At 55.3% G+C, this 19,016-nt stretch overlaps 1 protein-coding gene across 1 annotated transcript in view; it reads left to right on the plus strand.

Moving 5' to 3' along the window:
* Positions 1-15,200: 15,200 nt before the first annotated feature.
* Positions 15,201-19,016, plus strand: part of LOC134509335 (coiled-coil domain-containing protein 81-like) — a 35,512-nt gene continuing 31,696 nt past the window's right edge. Inside the window, exon 1 of the mRNA XM_063321814.1 lies at positions 15,201-15,522. Within this exon, the coding sequence (XP_063177884.1) occupies positions 15,261-15,522 (262 nt within the window). The 5' untranslated portion in view covers positions 15,201-15,260. The remainder of the gene's footprint in view (positions 15,523-19,016) is intronic.

The following is a 19,016-nucleotide window of genomic DNA, read 5'->3' on the forward strand; positions in this document are numbered from 1 at the left end:
ATTTTTAGATCAATCAGGCCCCAAAATAGACGTTTTTAGCTCAGTTGCCCAAAATGGCCATTTTTAGCTCAATCAGGCCACAAAATAGGTGGTTTTAGATCAATCAACCCAAAATAGCCATTTTTAGCTTAAGCAGACCCAAAATAGAAAGTTTTAGCTCAAGCAGGCCCGAAAATAGCAAGTTTTAGCTTAATTGGGCCCAAGCCCACCTAGTTTTAGCTCAATTGGGCCCCAAACTAGCCATTTTAAGATCAGCGAAGCGACCCCAAAATAGCCATTTTTTCCTCAATTGGGCCCCAAAATAGGCAGGTTTAGATCCATCAGGCTCAAAATGGCCATTTTTAGTTCAACTGGGCCCCAAAATGGCCATTTTTTGCTCAATTTGCTCAAAAATAGGTGGTTGGGCTGAATTGGTCCAGAAAATAGTCATTTCTAGATCAATCAGCTGCAAAAATAGGCGTTTTAAGATGAAACGGGCCCGAAATAACCATTTTTAGCTCCATTGGGCCCAAAAATAGATGGTTTTAGCTCAATCACGGGGGTACTCTCAACCTGCCCCTCCCCCACCCCCTCCAGCACCAAAAATCCCCATTTTGGGGTGAACTGGGTGGTTTCTCCTCAACTTGTCCCTCCCCCACTTCCTCCAGCCACCAAAATCCCCATTTTGGCGGTCGAATCAAGCCCAAAATCACCATTTTTGGGTCAATTGGGCCAAACCCAGCCATTTTTGGGTCAACCGCCGCCAAAAATAGCCATTTTGGGGTCAACTGGGTGGTTTCTCCTCAACCTGCCCCTCCCCCACCTCCTCCAGCTACCAACCATTTTGGGGTCAATCGAGCCCCAAAATTGCCATTTTTGGGTCAAGCGGGACAAAAATCGCCAGGTTTGGGTCAACTGGGCGGTTCCTCCTCTCCTCCCCACCGCCCCCCACCCTCAAAAATCACCATTTGGGGGTCCACTGGGATGAAAAATCGCCGGTTTTGGGTCAACCTCTCCAAACCCAACCTTTTTTGGGTGTGAACCATGCCAAAAATCGCCATTTTGGGGTGAACCGGGTGCTTCCTCCTTCCCCTCCCTCCCCCCCCCAACCACTTTTGCCTCAATGGGGCAGTTCCTCCCGACCTTCTCCTCCCCGCCCCCCCAAGCAAAAATCCCCATTTTTACCTCCCCGACACGGATTTTGGGTGTTTTCTCCCCGATCTGTCCCCGCAGAGGCCGCCCCGCCCCCGCGGCTGGAGTCGGTGCCCCCCGGGGGGGTGGTGGGGGCAGGGCAGCCCCTGGCCCTCACCTGCCGCGCGCCGCAGGGCCACTTCCCCCGGCGCTTCCGCTTCTACCGCGACGGCGCCGAGCTGCACCAGTGGGAGCCCCAAACTGCCGGGATTTCGGCCCAAATTCACGTCCCCCACGTCCCCCCCGCCTTCGGGGGCAGGTTCAGCTGCCGGGTGGAGGAGGACGCGGGGGGGGACCTGGGTGCTGTCACCCCCCAGCCCCGCCCTGCAGGTCACCGTGGAAGGTAGGTCTGGAGAACTTACACCCAAAATTACCCAAAATCGGGGGAAAATGGGAGGGGAAAAAGGGTGGGAACCACCCGCCGTGGCCACCAGCAGGATGTAGAGGTGGGTCATCACCTTGTGGTTGCCGTCTCCTGGTGGCCACCAAAAGAAAATAGAGGTGGCCCGCCATCTCCTGCTGGCTACCACATACAACATGGTGGTGGGGTCACCATCTCCTGGTAGCCTCAGCATCTCCTGGTGGCCGCCATCATCCAGTGGCCACCAGACAAAGATGGAGGCGGCCCACTGTCTCCTATCGGCCACCAGAAGGACCTGGAGGTGGCTCACCATCTCGTGGTGGCCACAGAAGGAGATGGACGTGAGCCACCACCACCTGGTAGCCACCAGATGGAGGTGGTCCACCCATCTCCTAGTGGCCACCAGAAGGAGATGGACGTGAGCCACCACCACCTGGTAGCCACCAGATGGAGGTGGTCCACCATCTCCTAGGGGCCACCAGAAGGACACGGAGGTGGCCACCAAGCCCCACCTGAGGTGTCCCCAAGCCCTTGGGGACTTTCCCATTGCCCACACCGCCTTGGGGCCAGCTGGGGAGGACCATGGTTGCCCATAAGCACCTTCTGGTGGCCCAAATTGGGGGGGGAAAATGGCCGTTTTGGAGGGGGGGGTGGGGCTACGAGGTGGAAAGCGGGTGGCCCCCCCAACTCAGGGATCGGGGGGGGAGCAGGGGGGGCAACTTGTGGGGCAGAAGCGGTGGCCTTACCTTCTCTTTCAGTGGTCTTTCTCTCACCTAGTTGGCTTCCAGTTGGTCCCGGTGGTGGCCGGGTGCGCAGCGGGCGGCGCCGCGGGGCTCCTGGGGGTCCTACTGGCCATTGGGCTATGGCGCCGGCGCCGAGGTGAGCCATGGGGTGGGGACGCAAGCCACTGCCCCCAAACGGTGGCCAAACTGGTGGCCCAACCCCTTGCCCCCCATTTCCCCCACAGCAGTGCCCACTGGAAGGGGCTCCGTGACAGCGAAGTCCCGGCGGCTACCCCATGGCCACCGTCAGCCACTAGCCACAAGGGGGACCCGCACCAGCCCCACAGCGCCATGGGGCAGAGCAGAGGAGAACCCGGCTAGTGGCTCCGTGGTAACCCCCGCGGGCAAGTCCCCGGGCAATAAAGTAGACAACTTGCCCACTTGGCCCTTAATTTGCCCATTTTCCCCCTCAACTCGCCATTCTGCCAACAAAATGGCGGCCGGCCCCTTAAAATGGCGCGCCGCGCCCCCCCAATCTCGCACGTGCCCGACGCACTGCGCACGCGCGTGACGCAACTCACCCACCCCACCCCCCTCCCCCAGGGGTGGTGGGGGAGCGGCGCGGAGGGGTTTGCGCAATGAGTCCCTGTCAGGAGGCGGAGGGGGCCATGCTGCGCGCTGAGTCCCTTTAAAGAGGCGGAGGGAGCCGCGCTTGCGCACTGCGGTCGCGGCGGCCGCCGCCGGGACGGGACGGGGCTCCGTGAGGGCCGCCGCTTTATTCAGTTTTCGCGGGGGAGGGGGGGATTAAAAGTCGCCTTTGGCGCCGGAACGGGGTCTCCATGCGGGGTCGGAGGTGGCTCTGGCGGCGGCGGTGGGCGAAGCGATCCCTGAGGCGGGTTGGGGGGTCCTGGGGGGGGGGCGTCTCACGGGGATATTGGGGATCTTAGAAGGTCCCAGAGGCTCTTGGAGGGTGTGTGTGTGTGTGTCTCTCAGGGGTGTACTGGAGTCCCAGAGGGTCTTGGGCGGTCCTGGGAGGGTCTCTGGGGGCTGTCGGGAGGAATTGGGGGGGTCTCAGGGGGGTGTTGGGGATCTTAGTCACAGAGGCTCTTGGGGGGTCTCAGGGGGGTACTGGGGTCCCAGAGGGGCTTGGGGGTCCCTGAGGGTGGGAGGTTTCAGGGGGGGTATTGGGGGGTCCTGAGGGTGTCAGGAGGAATTGGGGGGGGGTCGCAAGGGGTTCAGGGGAGGACGCAGGGGGTCCTTGGGGGGGGTCCAAGGAGGAATTGGGGGATCCCAGAGGCGCGGGGGGGGGACCTCTCAGTGGGGTGTGGGGGGATCCTGAAGGGGGGGGCAGGAGGAATTGGAGGGTTCTGGGGGGGTCTCAGGGGAGTCCTGAGTGCCTTAGGAGGAATTGGGGGGTACTGGGGGATCCAGGAGGAACTAAGGGGGTTTAGACGGTCCAGGGGTGGTTTAGGTGGATATTGGGGGGCTGGGGGGGTCCCAGAGGATATGGGGGGGGGCGTCAAGTGAGACTTTGTGGGGTCCTGGATGGGTCCTGGGGTGCCCTAGGGATGTTTGGGGGGGGCTAGGTATAGGGGCATCCTGGGGGAGATTGGGGGGTGGGCTGAGGGGTTATTTTGGGGGGTTCTCGGGCATCCCGGGGGGAGTTGGGGGGTCCTGGGTGGATTTTTTGGGGGGGCTTGGGTGGGCTTTGGGTGTCTCTGGGGGTGTCCTGTCTGGGTTTGAGGGCTTTTTGGGGCATCCTAAAGGGGTTTGGGGGGTCCTGGATGGATTTGGGGGGGGGCCGGGCTGGTTTTGGGGCTTCCCAGAGGCTTTTGAGGGTCCCTGGGGGATTCAGAGTGGTCTTGGGTGGATTTTGGGGTGGTCCCGGCGGGGTTTGGCAGGTTATGGGGGGCTTTTGGAGGTTCCGGGCTGACTTTTTTTGGGGGTGTTGGGGTCCCTGGGTGATTTTTGAAGGTCCAGAGGTGGTTTTGGGGCATCCCAGGGGATTTTGGGGATCCCTGGGGTGATTTGGGGGGCTCTCAGGGTGGTTTTGGGGCATCCCAGGGGGTTTGGGGGGGATCCTGGCTGGATCTGGAGGTGTTCTGGGGAGTCTTGGCTGGATTTGGGGGATGTGGGGGGGTTTAAGGGGGGTTCTGGAAAGTCTTGGGTGAGTTTTAGGGGTCCCTGGGGGATTCTGGGAGGTCTTGGCTGGATTTTGCGGGGGTCCTGGATACATTTTGGGGGGGGGGTTGGGGCATCCCTAAGGGATCTGGGAGGGGCTAGTGGGGTCCTGTGGGATTTTGGGGGTTCCAGGGTGGTTTTGGGGCATCCCAAGGGGTTTGGGGGGGATCCTGGGGGGTTTAAGGGGGTCCCAGGGGGATTTCCGGGGTCTTGGGGGGGGGGGCCTTGGCCCTCCATCCCAAGCCACGCCCCCTTCCTGTAGACCATGCTGACAACCCCTAGGCCACGCCCCCAAAGTCACACCCAATGGGGTTGGTGCAGGGGAGGAGCCCCCAAAGGGGTTACTGTGGGGTCACAAACCAGGCTCCCTTGGTCCTGGCCACGCCCTCTTCCCCAAGGCCACACCCCCTGTGCACCCTGTGACATCATGTGTGACCTCACAAAGGGGTGGTGTCATCACATGTGGCAGGGGGGTGGTAAACCCGCGGAGCGATCAGTTACCCTGCTGGGCACTAATTACCCTTCCGGGGCCATTAGTTAGTTTTCTGGGGTAATTACATGCTTAGGGGTAGTTACCCTGGGGTAATTAGCCACTGGGGGGTCAAAAGGTCAAGTTGGGGGCCAGTGGGGGGTCAATGGGGTGAAGTCATGGCATGATGGGGGTCAATGGGGGGGTCACAATAGGGCACAGGGGTCACTGGGGTCAAGGGGGCTCAATGGGGTGGAGCCACAGGGTCAATGGGGGGGTCAATGGCGTGAAACCATGGGGTGATGGGGGTCAATGGGGGGTCAAGAGGTCAAGGTGGGGGTCGACAGGGTCACTGCGGTGAAGCCATGGGGTGATGGAGGTCAACGGGTGGTCAAGATGGGTCACAGGGGTCAATGGCCATTAGTGGGGACAACTGGGGGGTCAACGGGTCAACTTGGGGGTCAGTGGGGCCAAGGGGGGCAACTTGGGGGCCAATGGGGCCAACTGGGGGTGTCGGCAAAGACTCAGAGTGGTCAACCAAGGATTGACCAGGGTCAAGTGGGGCAGCAGTGGGGTGGGGGGCGGGGTCGAGGGGGTTGTGGGGGGCCCCTTATCTACATTCTCTCATCTACAGCCTGAGGAGAAAGAAGAACAGAGGTTGGGAGGAACTGACAAGAACAGGTCGGGAAAGCTGTCGGCTGCAGAGAGATCCTGCTGGAGAGTCGTGGGCTCGTAGGAAGAAGTCGCTTCTGGTTCTCTTCTGAAGCGGCCCCGAGAGCCTGGGCAGTGAGTACTGTGTCCTGAGCATGGGACAGGAGGACACGGGAGGGCTTTTGGTGTCAGGGAGATGGAGAAGACTGGCCAGTGGCATTGTGACACCTCTCTTAAACACCTTGGCAAGGCCAGAGCTGTCAGAGAGGTTCCTGGGGCCTTGGAAAATGCGGACATGAACCCAGTGTTCCAAAAGGGCAGGAAGGAGGATTGGGACAATTACAGACTGGCCAGCCTCACCAGGGAAGGGGATATGACAAGTCCTCCTGCAGCCATCTGCAGGCACTTGAAGGACAAGCAAGGGATCGCAGAAGACATGTGGGAGGGAAAACAAGGTGAGTGTTGTGTACCTGGACTTTAGCAAGGCCTTTGGCATCGTCTTCCATAGTCTCCTTATAGCCAGGTTGTTGACAGCCAGGCTGAAGAAGTGCACGATGTGGTGGGTGGGAAGCTGGTTCATTAATGAGGGAGAAACGTCATCTGTGGTACAAAGTCCTTCTGGCAGCCACTTACTAGTGGCATCCATCAAAGACCAGCCCTTGACAATTACTATGGAACATTATTATCTCTCTGTATCATGGCAGAAAATGCACTTTCACCTCCTTTGTAGATGATGCCAAGCTGGGGGAGCCCTTGAGGAATCCCACCCTGTTAGCACTGTTGGTAGCAGGAGAGTTGTGAAGGATGACTGTGGTGGGTTAAACATGGCAGGGCACGGAGGGTTGGAAGGGAGAAGCGTAGAGGGATGGCACCTTTGGGGAGGAGCGGACAGGAGAGGTGACCCAAAGCTGACTAACAGAGAACTCCATCCCACCTGCATCATGCTCAGTATAAAAGCTGAGGGATCACAGGGCTCAGGCTCTTTTTCCAATGTCAGATGCCAGCTGGAGGAGCGGTGCTAGAGGAGGCTGGGAAGCAAAAGCGTGGTTGTGATGTGACAATTCAGGGCAGCACTTGGCCAGGGGCTGGTCCCAGGGAAATGGTGCTGGAGCCCCGGTGGTCCTGCTGTGGCCGGGACATTAATGGCCCCTCCGAGCAGGGCGGGGGCTGGTGCACAAGGAGATGCCCTGAGCAGGAGAGGGAAAAAACTAAATGCCCCAAGTGGGGCAGGAGCGAAGCCAGTCACCCCGATTTCAGCAGAGACACAAAGAGCCACCTTGAGTGGGGCAGGAGTAAATCCAGGCACCTGGTGTAGGGCAGGGGCAAAAGAGCGGGGAAAAAACATCTGTCCTGAGATGACATGATGAAAAGAAGCCACCCAAGGATGGCTGAGGCCACACTGGAAGCCCAAAGCGAAGGATATAAAGAAAGCCTCCCTGAGTGGAGCAGGAGGAAAACTCCCTGCCCTGAGCTGAGCAGGAGGAACTCACTGCCCTGAGCAAGAGTGGGGAAAACTAGAGGACGCAGGCGGTGCAGGGGCCCAACTGGTGAGCTCAAGGGGGGCAGGAATAGCAACCAGCTGCCTCGTTGGGGCAGAAGAAACAGTCACTGCCCTCCAGGGGGCTCGAGGGGTTAAACCAGATGCTAAAAAGCCACCCAGAAAAGGCTTTTTGGAGCTGCAGGGTTGGGAGAGCAGCTGGGTGGGGGCCTGGCGGCCACCCAAGGTCCACCCAGTGCAGTTGCTCAAGGTGGTTCTCTGGTAGTGCTTGTTCAGAGTCAGCCTGTGGCCAGCCCTTGGCCAGCAGTGCCTGGGGCAGCCCAACAGCTGCTGGCTGGTGGCCCCAGGAGGCGCCCGGGCTGTGGCGGCTGCGGGGCCGCAGTGTGTCCCCATGCGTGCGGGGGTGGCCCCTGTCACAAAGGGGCAGTGATGCAGCACCCGCCTGCTGCTTGTGAGCTCACCTGGCCAGGGCTTGGCATCCTCAAGAGCGGGCCAGCCAAAGCTCCTTGGGCTGAGCTGGCCTTGGGACAACTCGGCTCCTTCCTTTGCCACTTGCTTGGCTGCTTTTTCCCAACCATTGATCGTTTACTGCCCACTTCTCCTCAACCTCCATCCTCTTCCAAAGGTAACGATGATTTGACCTTCAGGACAGATCATACAGGAGGTAGATATGGGATCAAAGTATCAGCTGGTCTATGCCTTCGGGACGGTAGGATGAGCTCTTACAGCTTTATAGCCTGGCCAGATACTCGCTATGGGTAGAGTTCCTATTTGCTAATTGTTATTTCTTCAACATATCCTAGGATGGGTACGTGGGGGTGGCAGTGTACTCTGAGGCTTTGGGCTCCGTCTGGAATGAGAAGAAGCACATCCTGACAGATGTGGGAGGAAGGGAGACAGTAAAGGAGCACAGCAAAGGCAGCTGTTAAAGCAGCGGCTGAAAGCCGGTCCCTCCTGCGTCCAAGGGGGCAAAGTGTGGGCTGGAGAACCAGAGGGCTCTGCTGCTAATGCCAGCCAGAGGGAAGCAGCAGGTCCTCTTCAGAGAAGGTGACACCCAGTGCAGTCTTCCCAAAGGGCCTTGGTAACTGCTGTCAGTTGGAGTCCTGTGACAGGGACAGCAGGGCCACCAGCCTGCAGCTCTGCAGTGGTTGTGAATCCCCAAAGGATGCCTGGACTTGGGTTTTCACTGCCAAATTGGCATTGTTTGTAGAAACATCTTGATTAGATCTTAGTGTGCCAGGTAGACCAAAGAATGAGGCTGCAGATGTTCCTTCAAACAATTCCCCTTGATCCTCTCCTTAGCAACTACTCAGCGACTATCTACAGTCATCCTTAGCAACAGAGCCAGTACGTAAAGCTTGATTACTGTCGTGGTTTAGCCTCAGATGGCAACAAAGAACCACGTGCCGCTCGCACGTGCCTTCCTAATACAGGAAGGATCGTAAGAAAAGGCAAGACTCTTGGGTTGGGACAAAGGCAGTTTAACAGAACAGCAAAGGGAACAGGCAAACAACAACAACAACAACACGGATAGGGGACTATACAAACGCGATTACGGAACCGCGGCTCCCCGCGGCTCGCCGACCGGCCGGACCCGGGACGCCCCAGCCCGCTTTTAAGCAGCAACTTCCTGCTCCCCTCCCCCGGCAGCTCAGGGTGGGCGTGGCTCACATGGCATGGAATACCAGGAAAAGTTAACCCTATCCCCACCGGAACCAGGACATTATCCACCCCTTATTCCATACCATCTATGCCATGCCCAGCAGGTTCCAATGAATTGCCATCACTTTCCCCTGTTATATATATATATATACACACATATAATGCCCTTAGTTTATGGGTCATCCCTCCAAAGTGTCCGTTGAGTTCTTTTAATCCACGGCTTTGGGCTCCATCTGTTAGAACAGTCTCTCAGGGCAGGTGAGATGCTGGGTGGTGCTGGTCTGTTGCATGCTGTATTTTTCGGAGCTTGTGACTGGTGCACCTGGTGTGGCTCATGCACGCGGTCCGTGGGCTGAAGATGTAGATCTTGAGGAAACTGCTGGGCGCCAGCTGCTGAGATCAGTTCTTATCCCATCATCCCTGTGCCTTACTTGTAGTACAACTGATAGTAATTATAGCAATGAGGACATACAGTGACAGTGTTACTTAGCAATTAACAGCACACAATCTGATTCATTGGCTATTCTCGCCCAAAATCAGATCCCCATAAGGTACACATCGGACTTCCCCATCCTGCCGCATCACCCACCAAGTGCACCCAGGTCCTTGGGCAAAAGCAATCCCACGGATGGGTTTGCCTTTGCCTGAGGCAGGACTAACCCAGACTGTCTTCCCTAGCATATTCTTCATGTGCACTACGGGGACTTTATCCCCTTCTACGGTACGTGGAAGTTTTGATTGGGCAGGGCCAGCCCGATTGTTAGATCCCCTGGTGTTAACTAGCCAGGTAGCTTTTGCTAAATGTGTATCCCAGTGTTTGAAAGTCCCACCACCCATTGCTCTCAGTGTAGTTTTTAACAGTCCATTGTATCGTTCTATCTTCCCAGAGGCTGGTGCGTGATAGGGGATGTGATACACCCACTCGATACCATGCTCTTTGGCCCAGGTGTCTATGAGGCTATTTCGGAAATGAGTCCCGTTGTCCGACTCAATTCTCTCTGGGGTACCATGTCGCCACAGGACTTGCTTTTCAAGGCCCAGGATAGTGTTCCGGGCAGTGGCATGGGGCACAGGGTATGTTTCCAGCCATCCAGTGGTTGCTTCCACCATTGTGAGCACATAGCGCTTGCCTTGACGGGTTTGTGGCAGTGTGATATAATCAATCTGCCAGGCCTCCCCATATTTGTATTTCAGCCATCGCCCTCCATACCAAAGAGGCTTCAAACGCTTGGCTTGTTTGATCGCAGCGCATGTCTCACATTCATGGATGACCTGTGCAATAGCGTCCATGGTCAAGTCCACCCCTCGGTCACGAGCCCATCTATATGTCGCATCTCTCCCTTGATGGCCTGAGGAGTCATGGGCCCACCGAGCTATGAATAGTTCACCCTTACGTTGCCAGTCCAGATCCACCTGAGCCACTTCAATCCTGGCGGCCCGATCCACCTGCTGGTTGTTCTGATGTTCCTCCGTGGCCCGATTCTTCGGTACGTGGGCATCTACATGGCGTACTTTCACAACCAGATTCTCTATCCGGGCAGCAATATCTTGCCATAGGTCAGCAGCCCAGATGGGTTTGCCTCTGCGCTGCCAGTTGCCCTGCTTCCACTGCTGTAACCACCCCCACAGAGCATTTGCCACCATCCATGAGTCAGTGTAGAGATAAAGTACTGGCCATTTTTCTCGCTCAGCAATGTCCAAAGCCAGCTGAATAGCCTTCACCTCTGCAAACTGGCTCGATTCACCCTGTCCCTCACTGGCTTCTGCAACCCGTCGTGTAGGACTCCACACAGCAGCCTTCCACTTTCGATGCTTTCCCACAATACGGCAGGACCCATCAGTGAACAGGGCATATTTCTTCTCATTTTCTGGCAGTTTATTATATGGTGGGGCCTCTTCTGCACGCGTCACCTCCTCCTCTGGTGACATTCCGAAATCCTTGCCTTCTGGCCAGTCCATGATCACTTCCAGAATTCCTGGGCGACTGGGGTTTCCCATTCGAGTTCGCTGCGTGATCAGTGCAATCCACTTACTCCATGTAGCATCGGTTGCATGATGTGTGGTGGGGACCCTTTCTTTGAACATCCAACCCAGCACCGGCAGTCGAGGTGCTAAGAGGAGCTGTGCTTCTGTACCAACTACTTCCGAAGCAGCTCGAACCCCTTCATATGCTGCCAATATCTCTTTTTCTGTTGGAGTGTAGCGGGCTTCGGATCCTCTGTATCCACGACTCCAAAACCCTAGGGGTCGACCTTGAGTCTCCCCTGGTGCTTTCTGCCAGAGGCTCCAGGTAGGGCCGTTCTCCCCGGCTGCGGTATAGAGCACATTTTTAACATCTTGTCCTGCCCGGACTGGCCCCAGGGCCACTGCATGGACTATTTCCTGTTTGATTTGTTCAAAAGCTTGTCGTTGCTCAGGACCCCATTTAAAATCATTCTTCTTCCGGGTTACTTGATACAGAGGGCTTACAATTTGACTGTAATCTGGGATATGCATTCTCCAAAAACCCACAATACCTAAGAAAGCCTGTGTTTCCTTTTTACTAGTTGGTGGAGACATAGCTGCTATTTTGTTGATCACATCCATTGGAATCTGACGGCGTCCATCTTGCCATTTTATTCCTAAAAACTGGATCTCCTGCGCAGGTCCCTTGACCTTACTTCGCTTTATAGCAAAACCAGCGTTTAGAAGGATTTGGACTATTTTACTCCCTTTCTCAAAAACTTCTTCTGCTGTGTTTCCCCATACAATGATGTCATCAATGTACTGCAGATGTTCTGGAGCTTCACCCTGTTCCAGTGCAGTCTGGATCAGTCCATGGCAAATGGTGGGACTGTGTTTCCACCCCTGGGGCAGTCGATTCCAGGTGTATTGGACGCCCCTCCAAGTGAAAGCAAACTGTGGCCTGCACTCTGCTGCCAAAGGGATTGAAAAGAATGCATTCGCTATATCAATCGTGGCATACCATTTGGCTGCCTTGGACTCCAGTTCGTACTGCAGTTCTAGCATGTCCGGCACGGCAGCACTCAGCGGTGGCGTGACTTCATTCAGACCACGATAGTCTACAGTTAGCCTCCACTCTCCATTAGATTTTCGCACCGGCCATATGGGACTGTTAAAGGGGGAGCGAGTCTTGCTGATCACTCCTTGAACCTCTAGTTGACGAATCAGCTCATGGATGGGAATCAGAGAGTCTCGGTTAGTGCGATACTGTCGCCGATGCACCGTTGTGGTAGCAATCGGCACCTGTTGTTCTTTGACCCTCAATAACCCCACAACAGAAGAATCCTCCGAGAGACCAGGCAAGGCAGACAACTGTTTAACTTCCTCTGTCTCCAAAGCAGCTATGCCAAAGGCCCAGCGGTACCCTTTTGGGTCCTTAAAATACCCTCTCCTGAGGTAATCTATACCAAGGATGCATGGAGCCTCTGGGCCAGTCACAATGGGATGCTTTTGCCACTCATTCCCAGTTAGGCTCACTTCTGCCTCCAGTACAGTCAACTCTTGGGATCCCCCTGTCACCCCAGAAATACAAATGGGTTCTGCCCCTCTATAGCTTGATGGTATTAAAGTACACTGCGCACCCGTGTCCACTAGAGCCTTATACTCCTGTGGGTCTGATGTGCCAGGCCATCGAATCCACACCGTCCAATAAACCCGGTTGTCCCTTTCCTCCACCTGGCCGGAGGCAGGGCCCCCCTAATACTCGTCATAGTATCCATTACTCACTTCTTGCATAAATGACTTGGAAGTTCCTTCAAGAGGATCAGAAGCAAGATCAGGCCTTCTGCTTTGTCTGGGGAACGGCCCACTGGAAACTGGGGCGGCACTTTTCCTGGAGGGATCCCCTTTTGTGGTTGTCCTTCCTTGCAACTCCTGTACCCGTGTCCGCAGGATCGAAGTAGGTCGTCCATCCCACTTTCTCATGTCCTCTCCGTGGTCCTGCAGGTAGAACCACAGGGTGCCTCGTGGTGTGTACCCTCTGTACTCTCTCTCTTGAGTGGGGAAATGCCTGCTTCTAATAGCTGAGATGCTGGCCCGTGCAGGTGGGGAGTAGAACATATTCTCTTCAAGTTGCTGGACCTTCCGCGACAATTTCTCCACAGCTGAGACAAGGGGGGAAGAGAGACTTTCTTCATATCGCCGGAGCCGGCCAGCTACCTCATCCACCGTTGGTCCCTCTTCACCTTTCCATTCCATTACTGCCAGGGAGTTGGCATATGACGATGGTGCGCTCCGTACAAACTTCCGCCACATGGGCCTTGTGCATCGCACCTCATCAGGGTCTGTGGGTAAGTCGGCATTGTCCAAGTCATAATAAATCATCTCCCGCACGGCTAATTCTCTCAGGTACTGGATACCTCTTTCCATGGTAGTCCACTTGCTTGGCTGACATACAACATCCTCACTGAAGGGGTACCTCTCCCTCACGCCTGACAGGAGTCGTTTCCAGAGGCTGAGGGCTTGGGTCTTTTTCCCAATCGCCTTGTCAATGCCGCCTTCCCTAGACAGGGATCCCAGCTGCCTGGCCTCCCTACCCTCTAATTCCAGGCTACTGGCCCCATTATCCCAGCACCGGAGCAGCCAGGTGACAATGTGCTCGCCTGAAAGTCGGCTGAAATCTTTTCGCATATCCTGCAGCTCACTCAAGGATAGGGATCGAGTAATTATCTCTGGTTCTGCCTCTTCCTCCTGCTCTCGTGATGGCCCTGGTTCATCATCATCTCTTACTAAGCGAACTGATTTCTTTGTGTACTTCTTCTTCTGTATGGGGGCAACTGATACCGGCACGGGTTGGTTTCCTGGTTCAGTGGCAGTGGCTACCACGGGGGTTGCAGTAGCCGCAGTGTCTGCCGCAGGGGTTGCAGTAGCCGCAGTGTCTGCCGCAGGGGTTGCAGTAGCCGCAGTGTCCGCCGCAGGGGTTGCAGTAGCCGCAGTGTCCGCCGCAGGGGCTGCAGTAGCCGCAGTGTCCGCCGCAGGGGCTGCAGTAGCCGCAGTGTCCGCCGCAGGGGCTGCAGTAGCCGCAGTGTCCGCCGCAGGGGCCGCCGCAGGGGCCGCAGTAGCCGCAGGGGCCGCCGCAGGGGTTGCAGCAGCCGCAGGGGCTGCCGCAGGGGCTGCAGCAGCCGCAGGGGCCGCCAGTCTGGTTTCCATCTCTTCCCCTTGAGGGTGCTGCATAATTCTGAGCAGTGCCTGGTAGATACTGGCCAGGGCCCAGCACAGCGCGGTGAGTTGTGCCTCTCTAGAATAGCCACAGCATTTTCCCTTCAAATATTCTACCACTTTATCAGGGTCCTGTAATTGTTCAGGGGTGAAGTCCCAGACCATTGGAGGTGAGTAGTTCTCTAGGTACCTGCCCATGCTCTCCCACATGCCATGCCACCCCTGACTATCCAGCCTCGGAGCAGATCTCCGGGTGGTAGTCTTAAATAGTTGCTTAACCCTAAACAAGACCTGGAACGTATTCAGGAGACATAGCACTAGGAACACACTAGTTTGAGTATCCCAAGGATATTCAAGGTTCTCAAAAGCTGTCATACCTGACCCGAAGGAGAAAAGGGAGGCAAAAGGGCTGGGGAAACTATTAACAAATTCTGAGAGACGGTGTCCAATGTACGGACAGGACAACAAAACCACATAAAGACCCCAAAATAGCCGTCTGAACAGTGATGTTATCATATCATAAACAGATATCGCACAGGACAGCAGAATGATAATCCTCATCCCTCTTCCAGACATGGTAAACAGCATCGGAGGGAGTACATAAGCCATATAGGAATTTATGTAACACAGCCATGAGAACAAACCAAGCAACATGATAACCAGTGACTATTTACCTAATAAAATAAATGCATACAAGAAAAAAAAAAACAAAACCGTTTTTTCCACGTTCTAGTTGGATTCTGTCGTTATCTCAACCCTTCAAGCCCCACGTTGGGCGCCAAAAAGGACTGTCGTGGTTTAGCCTCAGACGGCAACAAAGAACCACGTGCCGCTCGCACGTGCCTTCCTAATACAGGAAGGATCGTAAGAAAAGGCAAGACTCTTGGGTTGGGACAAAGGCAGTTTAACAGAACAGCAAAGGGAACAGGCAAACAACAACAACAACAACAACAACACGGATAGGGGACTATACAAACGCGATTACGGAACCGCCGCTCCCCGCGGCTCCGCTCGCCGACCGGCCGGACCCGGGACGCCCCAGCCCGCTTTTAAGCAGCAACTTCCTGTCCCCTCCCCCGGCAGCTCAGGGTGGGCGTGGCTCACATGGCATGGAATACCAGGGAAAATTAACCCTATCCCCACCGGAACCAGGACAGGAACGGCCCACTGGAAACTGGGGCGGCACTTTTCCTGGAAGGATCCCCTTTTGTGGTTGTCCTTCCTTGCAACTCCTGTACCCGTGTCCGCAGGGTCGAAGTAGGCTGTCCATCCCACTTCCTCATGTCCTCTCCGTGGTCCCGCAGGTAGAACCACAGGGTGCCTCGTGGTGTGTACCCTCTGTACTCTCTCTCTTGAGTGGGGAAATGCCTGCTTCTAATAGCTGAGATGCTGGCCCGTGCAGGTGGGGAGCAGAACATATTCTCTTCAAGTTGCTGGACCTTCCGCGACAGTTTCTCCACAGCTGAGACAAGGGGGGAAGAGAGACTTTCTTCATATCGCCGGAGCCGGCCAGCTACCTCATCCACCGTTGGTCCCTCTTCACCTTTCCATTCCATTACTGCCAGGGAGTTGGCATATGACGATGGTGCGCTCCGTACAAACTTCCGCCACATGGGCCTTGTGCATCGCACCTCATCAGGGTCTGTGGGTAAGTCGGCATTGTCCAAGTCATAATAAATCATCTCCCGCACGGCTAATTCTCTCAGGTACTGGATACCTCTTTCCATGGTAGTCCACTTGCTTGGCTGACATACAACATCCTCACTGAAGGGGTACCTCTCCCTCACGCCTAACAGGAGTCGTTTCCAGAGGCTGAGGGCTTGGGTCTTTTTCCCAATCGCCTTGTCAATGCCGCCTTCCCTAGACAGGGATCCCAGCTGCCTGGCCTCCCTACCCTCTAATTCCAGGCTACTGGCCCCATTATCCCAGCACCGGAGCAGCCAGGTGACAATGTGCTCGCCTGAAAGTCGGCTGAAATCTTTTCGCATATCCTGCAGCTCACTCAAGGATAGGGATCGAGTAATTATCTCTGGTTCTGCCTCTTCCTCCTGCTCTCGTGATGGCCCTGGTTCATCATCATCTCTTACTAAGCGAACTGATTTCTTTGTGTACTTCTTCTTCTGTATGGGGGCAACTGATACCGGCACGGGTTGGTTTCCTGGTTCAGTGGCAGTGGCTACCACGGGGGTTGCAGTAGCCGCAGTGTCTGCCGCAGGGGTTGCAGTAGCCGCAGTGTCTGCCGCAGGGGTTGCAGTAGCCGCAGTGTCCGCCGCAGGGGTTGCAGTAGCCGCAGTGTCCGCCGCAGGGGCTGCAGTAGCCGCAGTGTCCGCCGCAGGGGCTGCAGTAGCCGCAGTGTCCGCCGCAGGGGCCGCCGCAGGGGCCGCAGTAGCCGCAGGGGCCGCCGCAGGGGTTGCAGCAGCCGCAGGGGCTGCCGCAGGGGCTGCAGCAGCCGCAGGGGCCGCCAGTCTGGTTTCCATCTCTTCCCCTTGAGGGTGCTGCATAATTCTGAGCAGTGCCTGGTAGATACTGGCCAGGGCCCAGCACAGCGCGGTGAGTTGTGCCTCTCTAGAATAGCCACAGCATTTTCCCTTCAAATATTCTACCACTTTATCAGGGTCCTGTAATTGTTCAGGGGTGAAGTCCCAGACCATTGGAGGTGAGTAGTTCTCTAGGTACCTGCCCATGCTCTCCCACATGCCATGCCACCCCTGACTATCCAGCCTCGGAGCAGATCTCCGGGTGGTAGTCTTAAATAGTTGCTTAACCCTAAACAAGACCTGGAACGTATTCAGGAGACATAGCACTAGGAACACACTAGTTTGAGTATCCCAAGGATATTCAAGGTTCTCAAAAGCTGTCATACCTGACCCGAAGGAGAAAAGGGAGGCAAAAGGGCTGGGGAAACTATTAACAAATTCTGAGAGACGGTGTCCAATGTACGGACAGGACAACAAAACCACATAAAGACCCCAAAATAGCCGTCTGAACAGTGATGTTATCATATCATAAACAGATATCGCACAGGACAGCAGAATGATAATCCTCATCCCTCTTCCAGACATGGTAAACAGCATCGGAGGGAGTACATAAGCCATATAGGAATTTATGTAACACAGCCATGAGAACAAACCAAGCAACATGATAACCAGTGACTACTTACCTAATAAAATAAATGCATACAAGAAAAAAAAAACCAAAACCGTTTTTTCCACGTTCTAGTTGGATTCTGTCGTTATCTCAACCCTTCAAGCCCCACGTTGGGCGCCAAAAAGGACTGTCGTGGTTTAGCCTCAGATGGCAACAAAGAACCACGTGCCGCTCGCACGTGCCTTCCTAATACAGGAAGGATCGTAAGAAAAGGCAAGACTCTTGGGTTGGGACAAAGGCAGTTTAACAGAACAGCAAAGGGAACAGGCAAACAACAACAACAACAACAACAACAACAACAACAACAACAACAACAACAACAACAACAACAACAACAACAACAACAACAACAACAACAACAACAACAACAACAACAACAACAACAACAACAACACGGATAGGGGAATATACAAACGCGATTACGGAACCGCCGCTGCCGCTCCCCACCGCTCGCGGACCGGGATGCCCCAGCCCGCTTTTAAGCAGCAACTTCCTGCCCCCTCCCCCGGCAGCTCAGGGTGGGCGTGGCTCACATGGCATGGAATACCAGGAAAAGTTAACCCTATCCCCACCGGAACCAGGACAATTACCTACCGAGCCATGGTTAACTTTCAATTTGATGAAGGATATCAGGGCTTGTGCACAGGTCAGGGATAATCCAAAGCTGCCGAACAGGAACCACTCGCTCGAGTGGAAATAATTGGTGTCTCGTTGCCTGTGGGAGGCAAGGGAGATTAAGAGTCCATCCAAACGAACTTCTCGCTGTTAGAAATGGGTCTCTGGTGCTCAAAGCCAAAAGGTGTTCATTGAGGGTAGTTGTGGCAGCTCGCCGCACAGAGCAATGTGCTGCAGCTGGTTTGGGGACTAAATATCTCCAAAGCTTGTGGTTCATTGATGTTGTGCTTTCCCACAGGTGGGGCCATGTCCTGAGGGGTTGCTGCTGCCTCGTGCGTCAGGCCCAGGGGACCATCAGCCCTCGGGATGGGGCATTTCTCATGTGTGAAGAAATTCTCTAACTCTGTGGGATTTGGGGGAGCGTGGAAATTCCAAGGCAATAGTTGGGGGTGTGCAAGGATGGAGATGGCAAGGAAGGCTAAAGGACTGTCTCAGCGGAATGATCTGTCTCAGCGGAATGTTTTGTCTTTCAGGCAGAGGAGCCAGGGACTTTGAGTTTTGTCTGATAAAGGATAGCACTAAAATCCACATTCAGCCACGAGTTGTGGCCCAGCAGTCAGAATAAGAGCAAACGCTGGGAAAATGAGGGATGAGGGAACTGCAGCTGGGGAGTCGGTGGGAGGTTGGTGCAGCGCCTGGGCTGTGCAGGCCCTCACAGTTGACATCGACCTTCTCCGTATCGCTTGGCCAATTCTGCTGAAGTCAACAGCATGGTTGTTATGGCCAGAGCATACCCCATGTTTGCCAGAAACGCAACAAAATGCCCAGTGAAGCACTGGCTGTGCTTACGTCATAAAGAGTGTTGCCGGCCTCCCGCGTTCTACACAACATTTCGACGCAGTTCTTGCTCGGTGGACGCAGCCCTTGCAGCTCACTGCTGCTCTGGGAGTGAACCTCGCCAGTTTGGTCAGGTTTTGAGAGAAGGACAAACTTTCTTGCCCGATAGGGTGCAAAATGACTCTCGGGGCAGCACGGTGATGCCGGTGGTGCTGGGAAGGGACCGTGGAAGTTGTTAGAGGAGAGCTAGTCATGCTTTGCTGGGAAAGACGTAACTTATTTAGTGCAGCTCCTCACATCTCCCCTCTTCCTAAGTCTCTGCTGATCGTTCTGTATCTGTTCCCAACTTGCCTTCCTCACCTCCTCTTCCTTACGATTTCAGGCACCTCAATATGGGCAGCCGTTTTCAGGCAGAGTTTCCAAACCTCCAGGACAGATCCCGTTTGGCTGAGGAGGAAGCGGGAGCATCTCTGGGGTGGAAGCCCTGGGGAGACATGGAGATGAACCCAGAGACACAGGACAAAGTTTTCTCTAACACTTTTC

Source organism: Chroicocephalus ridibundus, unplaced genomic scaffold (genome assembly GCF_963924245.1).
Source record: "Chroicocephalus ridibundus unplaced genomic scaffold, bChrRid1.1 SCAFFOLD_98, whole genome shotgun sequence".
Classification (NCBI taxonomy): domain Eukaryota; kingdom Metazoa; phylum Chordata; class Aves; order Charadriiformes; family Laridae; genus Chroicocephalus; species Chroicocephalus ridibundus.